This window comes from Macrobrachium nipponense, chromosome 26 (genome assembly GCF_015104395.2).
Source record: "Macrobrachium nipponense isolate FS-2020 chromosome 26, ASM1510439v2, whole genome shotgun sequence".
NCBI classification, from domain to species: Eukaryota; Metazoa; Arthropoda; class Malacostraca; order Decapoda; family Palaemonidae; genus Macrobrachium; species Macrobrachium nipponense.
In genome coordinates, this window is record NC_087215.1 from 38441911 (window position 1) to 38456026 (window position 14116).

The 14116-nt window shown below is 41.4% G+C and overlaps 1 protein-coding gene across 1 annotated transcript in view; it reads right to left on the reverse strand.

Moving 5' to 3' along the window:
* Window positions 1-14116, reverse strand: part of LOC135200191 (FERM, ARHGEF and pleckstrin domain-containing protein 1-like) — a 739864-nt gene that overhangs the window by 209953 nt on the left and 515795 nt on the right. Inside the window, 1 exon segment of the mRNA XM_064228579.1 lies at window positions 795-869. Coding sequence (XP_064084649.1) covers window positions 795-869 — 75 coding nt within the window.

Sequence of the window (14116 nt, forward strand, 5' to 3'; positions counted from 1 at the left end):
ACTCTACTAAGAACATAAACTTTTACATATCTTATAGTACCTAAAAATAACATTCTAACTGCCTCATGCCAACAATTTGCCATTTAAAACTTTTTAAAATTTTCAAAAGGATTACCATGATCTTATAAAGGCTAACAATGAATCTAAGCTGTAAAGTGCATAGTATATAAGAGCTTGAAATTTAGAGAAACTGCTTCCCAACTGAAACGTTAATTTTACAAAAAATGCACAGTGGTCCCCCTGTATTCGCAGGGGTCATGTGTACCAGAGCCCCGCAAATCGTTAGAATTTGCGAATACTTAGTTGGAACCCCTATAAAAATGCTGAAAAGGACCTATTTTGGTAGGTAAAACTCAAGAAAAACCCACTAAAAATGTTTAAACCTGGATTTTTTAATAGTTTTATCGCAAAAAGTGCATTTTATGATGAAATTGATAAAAAAAAATCAGGAATTTATGGATATTTCTCATACTGTGAATAGGCAAATTTCCCACGAATAATTGGTAGATATGGTCGAGAGAGAAATCTGCAAATACAGGGAGCCAACTGTATATAGAATTCATTATTTCAAAAGTTTTCTCTCTGGCAGAAAGCAAAGCAAGAAAGTTTCATTCTTGTGCTTTTTTTTTACATAAACTCTTAAGCCTTTTGAAATGTTCAAGTAATCAGGATCTGCTGCAGTGAAAGATTATTTTATATTTCTTTTATTTTGCTTAAAAATCAAGGTTTTGTATTTGTGTAGGATACTATGTGACAGATTATGCAATATCATCTAAAATAAACTGGCAACATACCTTTGAAAAGGCGCTCTCTTCACATAATTGTCTCTCACAAACTCCTGAACTTGTTTTTGTGTTCTCCCACTGTACCTGTAAGAGAATTGCATTTGGCATATGATTTACACAGTATAATATTATGAATACGTACTGAATACACAGAATAAAATGTTTGATGGCTATAACTAAAAATAACAGATCACTAATAAAAGTGAAAAGCATAAAGTAAAAAATATAATTTTTTTATACAGCACCAAATTCTTCACATAAACCCATTTCTTACAAATTAACTATTTTGTGGTCGTGAAATTATCTAATAAAATTCAATCCCTCTTAAAACAAAAGTGGTAGTCAGCTGGTAAAGGCAGCATCTATGATATGTAAGAAATGGATTTATATCAAATTAATTTTGCTTAAAAAAATGTACATACTTAAATTGCCACAACCAATCATTTATAATTTGGCCTGAATACCAATTCAAGGGATAAGATTGAGCTCCTCAAATCCCAAAACTGGCTGACATAAGACATCTCAGATCTGCCTGACAGCTTGGGATTCACCTAAAGCATCAAAACTAATGTTTTTCCAATGCAATCATTATATTCTTAAACAGAAACGGTTATGCAAAATAACATGGTCTGTTCTGTACTCTGTTCTAAGTAGTAAGTCAACCCTTAGCTTCAGAACTGTCATGAAAAGCATGTTGAGTTACCCATACTGTCAAAGAAATTCCGGGAGTGGCTACTGTAGCAGAGAACAACACTTATCACTTGGCCTGCTGCTACCACTGGATTAGCCTGTTTTCATCTAACTTGCTCCCAGTCATGAAGAGTTCTGTTGACATCAAGACAGGTTTAATAGTTGCAAAACCTGATCTTGGTGACAAGTACTGCAACATATGTTGCTTTGTCATCAATCATTTCCTATAAGGTTTTGAAAATTACTCTCTGGATCAAAACAGGATTGTAACTTGCTGCATGGTACCCCCTAAGTGAAGTCTGGAAGTACTGTCTATACCTCTTGGTTATCTAGTGATACTGATGGATCACTCTGACAAGTCGAATGAGAAAGATCTTCAAGTACCAGTATGGTATGAGAGAGACAGAAAGACAGTAGACAATGTGGCATGGTACTGGTTATCAAATAATTACAAAAATGTTCGCTGGAAGAAATAACTTATCAATTCACAATTCTAGGTCTCCCAAGGAATTTCTCACCAAGTGTGGATATAAGTGCTTGATCCACTGAAGAACGTAAATTGACGTCTTGAGGCCTCAGCAAGTCTCAGCCAATAACTACCATGGCTGGGACTGGAAACTACTTCTGCCATGTCAGAAATGAGAGGCAGTCATCTATGAAGTAATGATAATGTTGGTATCAACTCTTCTCATTACATCAAACACAGAATAAATTTCTGACCGGGACAGTGACCTTTGTCTAGGAGAATCGCGGGACAAGTAGCCGCCTCCTCCACTGCACAATGCTTCACTGTTACATTGGCAATTCATAATCGAAATAAAAGCTGGCAAAGGCATGGGAAGGAAGAGATGGATCCACGCGCCGGAGCAAATGACAAAGATCGGAGGAGTAATATGAGAGAATTAGTGTTAGCTTACTAACTACATACTTTATCTATATTACTATATGAAATACTGGTATCTAGGCCTAAAACACTCATAATATATGAATACATCAGCCTTTCATATTTTCAGACATGCATTTAAACATAACGTACTTGAATGCATAGCTCCAAAATAATAATAATTTATATCAACAAGCCATTTTTGCATTAAATATCAAAGCCAATCAGACTCTAGTAATGTAAAAACACTGCTTTTGTTCTCCAATTAGAGATAAAGGAATTAAACAAATATTATTTAACCCTTAAACGCCGAAGCGGTAAAAATCAAAAACTCCCCCGAATTCCGGAGCCGGTTTTGAGTGAGCGCGGAAGCGGAAAAAATAATTTTTTCAAAAAATCACAGCGCGCTTAGTTTTGAAGATTAAGAGTTCATTTTTGGCTCCTTTTTTTGTCATTGCCTGAAGTTTAGTATGCAATCATCAGAAATGAAAACAAATATCATTATCATATGTAAATAATGCGATATATGGTAGCAAAAAAAAAGAAATTCATACATAATTGTATTAAAATCACGCTGTGCAAAAACCGGTAAAAGCTAACAAGTTTCTTTTTTTTTCGTTGTATTGTACACTAAATTGCAATCATTTTGATATATAATACATTGTAAAACAATAAAAGCAACACCGGAAAAATATTATCACAAAATGATGTACGAATTTGTAACGCGCGGACGTAAAATTTTTTATTTTTTCAAAAATTCACCGTAAATCTAAATATTGTTCTAGAGACTTCCAATTTGTTTCAAAATGAATACAAATGATTGAATATTACGATACTGTAAGAGTTATAGCTTACAATTGCGTTTTTTGACCATTTCGGTAGAGTCAAAATTGACCGAACGTGGTTTTTTTTCTATTTATCGTGATTTATATGCAAATATTTCGAAAATGAGAAAAGCAGCAACCTTCAAATATTTTTCCTTTTATTTTACATGAAATTGCACACATTTTCATATATAAAACTCTATGAAATGCCTAATATGAAACGGAGAAAATTTTCCGAGAATTCGATGTACGCAATTCGGAGATTTATGGCGGAGTATCCGCGCGCGGAGGGAAGGAAAATTTTTTTCATAAATTCACCATAAATCGAAATATTGTGCTAGAGACTTCCAATTTGTTGCAAAATGAAGGTAAATGATTGAATATTACTAAAATTTAAGAGTTTTAGCTTACAATTGCCTTTTTCAACCATTTCGGTAGAGTCAAAGTTGACCGAACGTGGTTTTTTCTATTTATCGTGATTTATATGCAAATATTTCGAAATTGAGGAAAGCTACAACATTCAATTATTTTTCGTTGTATTCTACATGAAATTGTGCACATTTCCATATATAAAACTTTATGTAACAGCTAATTTAAGATGGTGCAAACATTACCACAATCGCACGTATGATTTTTTCGGAAGAGTTACCGCGCGGACGTAAGGAAAATGTTATTTTTTTCATAAATTCACCATAAATCGAAATATTGTGCTAGAGGCTTCCAATTTGTTACAAAATGAAGGTAAATGATTGAATATTACTAAAATATAAGAGTTTTAGCTTACAATTGCGTTTTTCGACCATTTCGGTAGAGTCAAAATTGACCGAAGGTTGAAAATTTGTCACTTATTTTTTATATGAAAATATTTCAAAACTGATAAAAGCTACAACCATGGGTTGTTTTTAGTTGTATTGTGCATGAAATTGCGCACATTTCCATATATAAAACTTTATGTAACGGCTAATTTTAAAATGGTGCAAACAATACCACAATCGCATGTATGATTTTTTACGGAAGAGTTACCGCGTAGACGTAAGGAAAAAGTTTTTTCATAAATTCACCATAAATCGAAATATTGTGCTAGAGACTTCCAATTTGTTGCAAAATTAAGGTAAATAGTTGAGTATTACTGCAATATAAGCGTTTTAGCTTACAATTGCGTTTTTCGACCATTTCGGTAGAGTCAAAGTTGACCGAAGGTTGAAATTTTGGCACTTATCGTTATTTATATGGAAATATTTCAAAACTGATAAAAGTTACAATCATGAGTATTTTTTTTTGTACTTTAAATGAAATTGCGCACATTTTCATATATAATATTTCATGTAACGGATAATTTAAAACGGTGCAAAAATTATGTCAAAGTGACGAAATAATTTTTGAGATGTGTCACTGATACTTTTTAGTGCGATAAGAAAGAAATTCGCGCTTGGCGCCTGCATAACGATTCTAAACAAAACAACGCCTTGATCCGTGAGCTCCCAGCATCCCCCAAGGCGCGTGATTCAAAAGTTTTCGGCTGGTAGGCCTATAAGTATTTTTCCGCGAATTTAAAAAAAAACTTTTTTGAGCCGACGTATGGTACGTCCATTCGGAAATCGGGGGAGATTTTGACTCGACGTTTAATACGTCCATTCGGCGTTTAAGGGTTAACAAAATATGAAATAGCATTTCATCTATTCAGATGCATATATATAAAATAACTTACCCTTCTAATATGCATATATGTTTATATCACCAAACGTTTTCATATTAAATCTAAAAGCAAATTCGACTCTAATATAAACGAAAGTTTATGAATAACCGATTACTCAAAAAGAAATCATTTAAAAAATTATCATGAATGAAAGCAATCACAATTAGTAACCGATTACGTGCCCCACTAATTGACTCGAGTGGCCTGTGCTCAAGTCTAAATCAGGAACTGATTACGTGCCCTGCTAATTGACTCGAGTGGCCTGTGCTCAAGTCTAAATGACTCTTGTGGCCTGTGCTCAAGTCTAAATGACTCGGGTGGCCGCCTGCGCTTTAGAGCGCTTACTAGTGAACTCGATGCTATCGGCTTAGATGTGAAATGTTCACAATTGCGTGACACCAGGAAAATGCCTCTGTACGCTGAGGCTATGTAAGCCTTCCTTCTCTCTCAATGCCTCCCGTGCCCAACATTAACATCATTCTCTCCTTAATACTTTTAACCTCCATACTTTCAGTCTCTGCAAAGGAAAGTGATGAGTGTCGCAAGCACGGTAAACAAATCAAAATGTATTGGCCCAATGCAACCGTTTGGCCTAAACGAATGTCTCAACATTCACAAATTACTTTAAGGTAACTATATTTACCAGCAGCTTTTGACAAATAGCCTATGGCTGGTAAACATAATCCCAAAAGCAAGGTACGTCTAACCTAAGGGAATTATGTAACCTTCATGAATTACTTTATAAAGGTAATTATAAACCAGTGACTTGCATGTAGCCTAATCCCAGTAAGTAAATAATAAATGCAAAGGTTCTAAGATACAAGAATGGAATAACATTAGAGAATTATTTTAAGGTAATTATATACCAGTGTCAAACTAATGACCAATGGCAGATAAACAAAATCTAAACAAAAGCTTGGCCTAAAGGAATGATGTATAATATCATGATTACTTAAGGCAATTATTAACCAACGACTTGCACATAGCATAAGCCCGGTAAGTAAAACTTATATACAAAAGTATTAGGCCTCACTGAATGGAGTTACATTCCAAGGCTATTGCCGGAGAATACAAATATTTGGCTTGATGATAGTCTGAATAAAACAAACAAAGGACAAGACTCGTCCTGCTCGAAGGCTATGAATCCATTCTGGAGGTTGTGTAACACTACTGAAATCCGGTGATATAACAGGAAAATAAGAACAAGCTGCTGTAAGCACTCGATGTTTAGTCAAGCGCAGCACGAAACAGAATGAAGTGCTTTGCTAAGTTGTTCCTAGTATTGCTGTTGGGGGAAAGCACTGTTATGTCTACACTGAACAATCAAAGCGCTACCTGCAAAATTAGAATTAGGCTGCCAAACGTTGGAAACTATATCTATATAATTACTGGGTAAGTCATATACAAAACTGCCATTTACTCCCCGCCCTTCTTTCTAGATGTGGATAAAAAGACTGGGAATCACTATTTCTTTTATAAATCTTATTAATATTTGAAAATTAATTATTAGGTAAATAATTTATTTATCATACTACAAAACAAACAAATAAACATATGTAAGAGAGAGAGAGAGAGAGAGAGAAATTTTATTGTTATTGTTTAATCTCATTAAACTTAATATTATTTGAAAATTAGTAATGTACATTATTATTTTATCATAAAATGTAGTAGTACCCTTAAAGATATATACACACACTTCTTACACTTCCAGCCAAAACAGAGGGAGAGAGTTACCACTATGACATAAGTATCTTGTGGGGCAAGAGAGAGAGAGAGAGAGAGAGAGAGAGAGAGAGAGAGAGAGAGAGAGAGAGAGAGAGAGAGAGAGAGAGAGAGAGAGAGAGAGAGAGAGTTATTTAAAAGAGTGAAATGGAAAGATATTATGGTGCCATTAACCGAGTCCACTGATAACTGAGGGACTGAAACTTATGGAAGATTGTTTGCTCAAATGAAGTCTACGGTTCCGAATTGACAAGTTTCAACCATAAGGTCAGATTTCGAAATTGCAACTATAACTGCTGTTAAAGAGGAAGTTAAATTAACACAGCTTCTCATTATGGATGCCTTTTCCACTTATGTCAGTCCTTGTATCGTGACTTCAATGAAAGGCTAAAAAAATGAGTGGCAACCTTTGACGAGTACCATTGATCAGTAGTAGAGTACTATTTGTGCGTTGTAGCACATAACTTGCATTTATAAGTAAATTTTATTGTATCATGAATATATATTAATAGATATTTTTTTATTTGAAATCATTTTCTATTGCATAATTGCTTTTTAATTCTTTTTACACTTTTGTTTGAATAGAGAATTTTGCATTCCAAAGGAATGTTATTTTTACATGTTGTTTGAATAAAGAATTTTGCATTTCCAATGAATATGTTATTTCTGGGCCTACCCTGTGTCACTCCGTGAAATGGTTCCTTTAGCACTTATTTCTAGGTATAAATATTGCTAAATATACCAGAGAAAAAGCTATATGGTAATGCCAGAATATTCTGGCTCGCTCACCTTTATTTAAGGTGTCGGTATGGTATCTGGGGCGAGTGTAACCACTACCAGAGGTCCCCTGCCATTTACTCTCTTCCTTTCTCAATATCCCTCGTCTACAGAGGAGCCGTTCTAGGCCCCTGCTACCCACTACTGCTACAGCTAGCGCTTTGTTTATCATTCCTTTCGTTAGCACTCTTCACGTCACACGTTTTCTCTTGTGTGTGTTTTCCGTTCGGAATTATCAATCTTTGCATCATGGAACGTCAAGTTGTTGCTGCATCTAAGTCGAGTACCGCAATTAATGTTTGATCTTGTTTTAAGGTAGCGATGGGCGATATAAACATGTTTAATTTGGTTATATATGCGGGAGTGGCAGCCCACGCGTTGCTGTCCCCACGCCGCCATTTCGTGGTTTGCTACCCGCGTATATTTACGCTCCTGTCGATTCCCAATTAGTCCCCTATACTAATTGGAGTCGATTTTCAAGCATTTAGCAGTTCCCCATACGTTTTGTAGATGCTTTTATTATTGACTGACGTCTAAAGAATTTGTCCAATCGCGGGGGATAGCCTACCGACCGAACCGCATGCTCTCGGGACGTAGCCTGGTTCAGTTAGCCTTATTTTACATCTTGAGGTTGGCATCCCAACCTATAATCTAGCCAAGGTGCATTATAGGCTATATTTATATATTTTAGTTCTACTATAAGACACCCTTGTCTGGATACAGAAGAGCCTTGGCCCTTCCGTAGCCTATACATTACGGTCCTTGAGCCACCCTGGTCTTCTAGCCTTTCAGTTAAATAAATTCGATTTGGCAAGCTAGGCCAGGCCGCTTAGAGCCTTGCCAGGCCAACCTGTTCAGATCGTTTCGATTTGCGAAGGTTAGGCCAGCAGTTCAAGAGGACTTGTTGCTTTTTCTCTCGCTTCATAATTATTACTCTTTTCATATCTCCCCTGTGTTAGGACAGTATGTATATATATATGTGTGTTATGTTTAGATCCGAATATACGGATATTTATTAGTGGCATGTGTTAGTAGGCCTATAGGCCTTCTATTCCCGATCAGTTGGATCCTTCCTACCACGTGGTGGTACACCCGGCTGCGAGGGTTACCAGCTGATCGCGTGTGAGCCACCCCGCTAGCCGACCTCCCTCCCCCACGCACCCACCTCGGTGGGGTATAGGACTCGCTCACGCTACGCCACGTAGCCGATCCGAGTTCCTCGCCTAATGTGTGTGTGTGTGTGTGTGTGTGCGCGCCAGGGAGTGCGATCGGGGGGTAGGCTCACCGCACCATGCTCTGTATGAGTGGTGGGGAGGGTGCCCTGCTCGGGCAAGCCTTGGCTGGCCACCTGGCTCGTCTGGGTGGTGCGCTCTCCAGCCCACGTTGCCATATCCCTTTCCACGGTCTTCTTTCACCAGTCCTGTCCCCCGCTCTGGCGGATCCGGGACTCCGACTTCAAGGTATTGGCTATGCAAATAGCTCTGATTCCTTACTGACCAGATATGGGCCTAGGTTTTACCGACCCCCTGTTCTGTTCCCATGAAGCCGGACCCAGTATCGGGATAGCTAAGTGTATTTAGACACGGGATAGGTAACGATCCACTGCTGTTGGATCAGTTAGTTTTGCATGCACACACATATATATGTACACATATGGTTATGTACGTTAGATACATATACTATTAGTTTTATCTAATAAGATATCCTATCTTATTATACTTTGGGTTGTTTACTACGGCGGACTTACTACTACACCAGGTATTTCAAACTGAAGTACCTTGTTAACACTAGCCCCTCGGCCTTGTTCAGTTGTCTTGAATTGTCCTTTCCATCCCTCACCCTAGAGGAATGGAGAATGGGCTTGAGACAATCTTATTTCACTAGATTGTACGTCTCCGGCGCCAACAGAGTCAGGACAGGTTTTCACTTAACCTGCCCCGTTCCACCAGCCCTACACTTGATGGCATGACAAGAACAAGAGCTGGACCCTGGAGCTAGTGAGAACAAGGACACATGATACCCTAGTGGTAAAAATATTCTGTCACCGGAGTCACCTCCGATGACTGTAGAATAAAGCATGCCCCACCGGACACACCTCCGGTGGGTCTAAAGTGATACTCATGTATCATTTGACTTAAAGATCTTGCGTTGTTTGGAGACGGGATGCACCGCCGTCCTCCAAGAGCCCTGCGGGCACCTAGTGTGCAGGACCCATGCTGGTTGTGCGGTCCAGGTGGGAGATCTGGTGGTTTGGCACCACGAGGGATGTGAGGTCTGCTACGGCCTCGTGAACGAGCTCACCTCCGAGTCAGTATGTACCACTCTTGATAATGATACAATGAGTGTCAGATGGATTATATCATGTTGATTCATACTAGGCTAAGGATAGTATCTAGTTTAAGAATTGACATAACTTTCTCTTACAGAGTATCCAAGCCGTCAGGGATGCGGCGCTGGCTACCCTGAAGACCTGGGTCGGCGGATTTGGCCGCAATGCCAAGAAGGCTCAGCCATACATGCTCTCAGAGGAGATGGCTGGACTCATCTAACCCAGGGCAAAGAAGTCATCGGCGGAGGAGGCAGCGGTAGCGGCTCCCATCATCGCCAGGATCCAGGCGGAGAACATGGCTGCGCTGGAGGAGGGTTTCGGCGAGGAGGTGGTTGGAGATGTGGCGGCCTTAGACCTGGACCAGGAGCCCATGGTTGTGGACAACCAGGGCGAAGGCAAGAATGTTAACAAGGCAGGTAGTTTAGGGGCTCAAGGCTGCTCTTGAGCCCATTTTGGTCTTCCTCCTTCTCTTCTTCCACTTCATTCCAGGGATTCGCCGGGAAGCTTCAGTCGGTTAGACCGAAGTCATCCTCGGTGATCCCTAAAGTAAAAAAACCCGGTTGACTTTAAGGCTATGAAGAAGTCCTTGCCTAAGCCAAGGTCCGGAACCAGCCGCGTCACTAAGCCATCGGCTCCTAAACCCGAGGCGGACACGGCAAAAGCGACTCCCCCTCAACAGAGGTCGAGAGCAAAGGTTCCGAAAGCTAGGACCCCGGTATCTAGCTTTGACCCAGAGGCATTCTCTGCTAATATGATGCAGCAGATGGGGAACATGGTAGGGAACTTGGTCCAGACCAAGTTCCAGGAGATGTTCTCCCAGCTGTCATCTACGCTTGAAGCCTCAGGCCAGTCCATCCAATCCTTATCGGAGAGGATAGATTGCTCAGGAGAACCTAGTGGCGGGTCTCCGAGACACGATGGCAACAGGACAGCCTCAGTCCGGACAGGTAATTCATCCCCTGCCAATGCCGGACTCCTAAAAGCTGCCTCCCTTCAAGAATAACAACCCTTGAGGGTCAGCAGCATACACACCGTTCTCGGACGGTATGCTCACTATCGAGGGGTGCGGAACTCGAAGACTGGAAGACTTCGAGTTCTATCCTCCGGGGCTCCAGTTTCCCTTCATTGGCTACGTCCGTCTAACAGAAGACGCGATGATAAGGGAAGATAAAATCCCCAAGGAAACAGTCATCTTCCCCAGGGAGCAAGCTCAACAAGCTTGGCTCCGAACTTGACAGAGTGGCAGTGAGTCAACACCAAGTTGACGGCCCACAAGAGCCCTTTTACCATCTTCGCGGTAAACGAGTAAACGCCTACCCCATGTCTATCCAAAGTGGCTGAGCTAACCATGTAAGCAGCCATGGAAGACAAACCAATGCCACAGCTCCGGGAAACAGATTTGCCTTCCATTCTGCTCCCCGGAAGCACAGACTGTTGGGTAGACGCCCCTGCCACCTTTTCTGCAGGTAACTGGCGCCGGACTGTGGTAACACACTGTTCAGCGAGCGGCTTCCTAGGCTTCCAGACAGCCTAATCAAGGCAGAATATGATGCCAGATTAAGGCTGAGTAGGTCCCTCAACTCCGCCACCATGTCGGAAATGACGTCACTCATCTACGAAGATGAGGCGTTGTTTAAAGTACTAACAAAGTCACTACTTTACACTGTACAATGTGACTTGTATGACTTTGTGATAGCGAGGCGGAATTGTAGGAAGCACGTTCTGGCAGAAGCATCCATTTGCCATGAACCAAATAAACTGATTAGATCCTCCATCTGGGGAGCAAACCTCTTCCCCGACTCCGCCGTTAACGAAGTCTTGGCGGAGGAAGTGAGGGTGAGCCACCATAGTCTGAAGATTCGCTGGGGACTCATTCCTAAAAGGAAATCCGAGTCCGCCGAAACGAATCCTAAAGGTAAGAAGAAGTTGAGGAATTTCAACCCTTCCAATCCTCTCAACCACAGACGATGGTCCAGGCAGTTCTGTGGCTCAAGTGAGCCAACCATCAACATCAAAAGCACAACCGCAACAGCAGTTTGTGCTTCTGACTCAAGCGTCGCAACAACCCCAGGCTTCGACCTCCTTCTCCGTCTCTCCGGCTTACAATGCTACCTTTGAAACTCAAGCGTTTCAAGGGTATAACAGGTTTGCCAGAGGCAGCCGTGCCAGAGGAGCCTTCCGACACAGAGGTGGCGGAGGAACCTCCAACCGAGGCAAAGGCTTCCGGGGAGCCCGTGGTGGCCGTCCATCCGCCAACCAGTGAGACTCCTCAGGTAGGAGGGAGGCTGTACCTCTTCCGACATCGGTGGGGGTTCAGCACCTGGGCCCAAAGTATTGTGACCAAAGGTCTGGGATGGAGTCGGATACAAGATCCTCCTCCATCAAACACCTTTTACCAAAGACCAACGGCAGAACTGATAGAGTATACCCAAGAATTACTTCAAAAAAGGGAAGTGTCACAAGTCAAAAACTTAAAGTTTCAAAGGCGCTTGTTCAGCGTTCCAAAGATAGACTCGAACAAGCTAAGAATAATCCTAGACTTGTCCCATCTAAACTCATTCATTCATTGCGACAAGTTCCGAATGCTGACCGTCTCGCAGGTGCGGACCTTACTTCCCCGTGACGCCGTCACCACCTCTATAGATCTTACAGATGCCTACTATCATATCCCGATAGCAAGACACTTCCGCCCCTTCCTAGGCTTCAGACTAGGAAAGAAGGCTTATTCCTTCAAAGTAATGCCATTCGGGCTCAACATAGCGCCCAGAATATTAACGAAAATAGCGGAAACAGTAGTCCAGGAGTTAAGGACTCAGGGGGTAATGTTAGTAGCCTATCTGGACGATTGGCTCATATGGGCCACAGACGTCGAAGAATGCCGCAAGGCGATAGCCAAAGTGATAAAGTTCCTGGAACACCTAGGTTTCCAGATAAACAGGAACAAGTCCCGTCTAACTCCGGCACCACGTTTTCAGTGGCTGGGAATCCAATGGGACCTAAACTCTTACACTCTATCAATTCCGCAGGTAAAACGGAGAGAAATAGCCAAGGCTACAAGGCAATTTCTCAAAGACAAGCAGACGTCCCAGAGGAACCATGAAAGAATCCTAGGTTCACTCCAGTTTGCATCAGTTACGTACTACTGAAAGCCAAGCTAAAAGATATAAATCGAGTTTGGCGATCGAGAGCGAACAGGAGATCCCGGGACAAAGTACCACGGATCCCGGCGATCTTACGCAAGAGACTCCGTCCCTGGACAGAAGTCAAGAGTCTGTCGAAATCAGTACCACTACAGTTTCCTCCACTGGCCCTAGTAGTCCATACGGACGCCTCCTTGAGCGGCTGGGGCGGATACTCACAATACAAAAAAGTACAGGGAACCTGGTCAGTGTCATTCTGCCAGCTACATATCAATGTACTGGAAGCCATGGTTGTGTTTCTAACACTGAAGAAACTCTTACCAGCCAAAAAAATCCATATCAAGCTGGTATTGGACAGCGAAGTGGTGGTCCACTGCATAAACAGGAGGGGTTCCAAGTCGAGCCATGTAAACCACGTAATGATAGCCATATTTGCCCTAGCGGCCAGGAACCAATGGCACCTATCGGCCACTCACCTAGCGGGAGTAAGAAATGTAGTGGCCCTCTGGCTTATGCCACAGACTTATGCCTGGACCCTCTGGCTTATGCCACAGACGCTATGGCAATAGATTGGAATATCTGGAATAGAATTTATCTCTTCCCTCTGGTGAGCCTACTAATGAAGGTTCTGAACAAACTCAGGACTTTCAAAGGTCAGATCGCACTAGTAGCTCCCAACTGGCCCAAGAGCAATTGGTTCCCTCTACTAGCGGAATTAGGATTCCGGCCCCGGCGGATTCCCAATCCCAAACTGACACAGTTGGTACAAACGCGGACTTTGTCTGCTTCCTCAGGAATTCAGAAAGCCCTAACTTTTTGGACTTCATGAAGTTTGTGGCACAGAAAGATGCAAACATTGATCCTCAAAACAACCGGTTCCTAGAATCAGATAAACGAGAATCAACACTGCGTCAATATGATTCAGCAGTGAAGAAGCTAGCCACCTTCTTGAAAGACACAAAAAAGGGTTAGCAGCGAGTACTATTACTACAACCAAATCGGCACTAAAGAAAATATTCCAATTTGGATTTAATATTGATCTTACAGATTCGTATTTTTCTACTATTCCTAAGGCTTGTGCTAGACTTAGACCAATAGATAGACCTCGAACGGTCTCCTGGTTCTTAAATGATGTCCTTAAGCTAGCTTCGGACACTGTTAACGAGTCATGTACTTATATAACGCTCCTAAGGAAAACATTATTCCTAATAAGTCTGGCCTCAGGAGCTAGAATATCTGAGCTGTCGGCCCTTTCTAGGGAACCAGACCA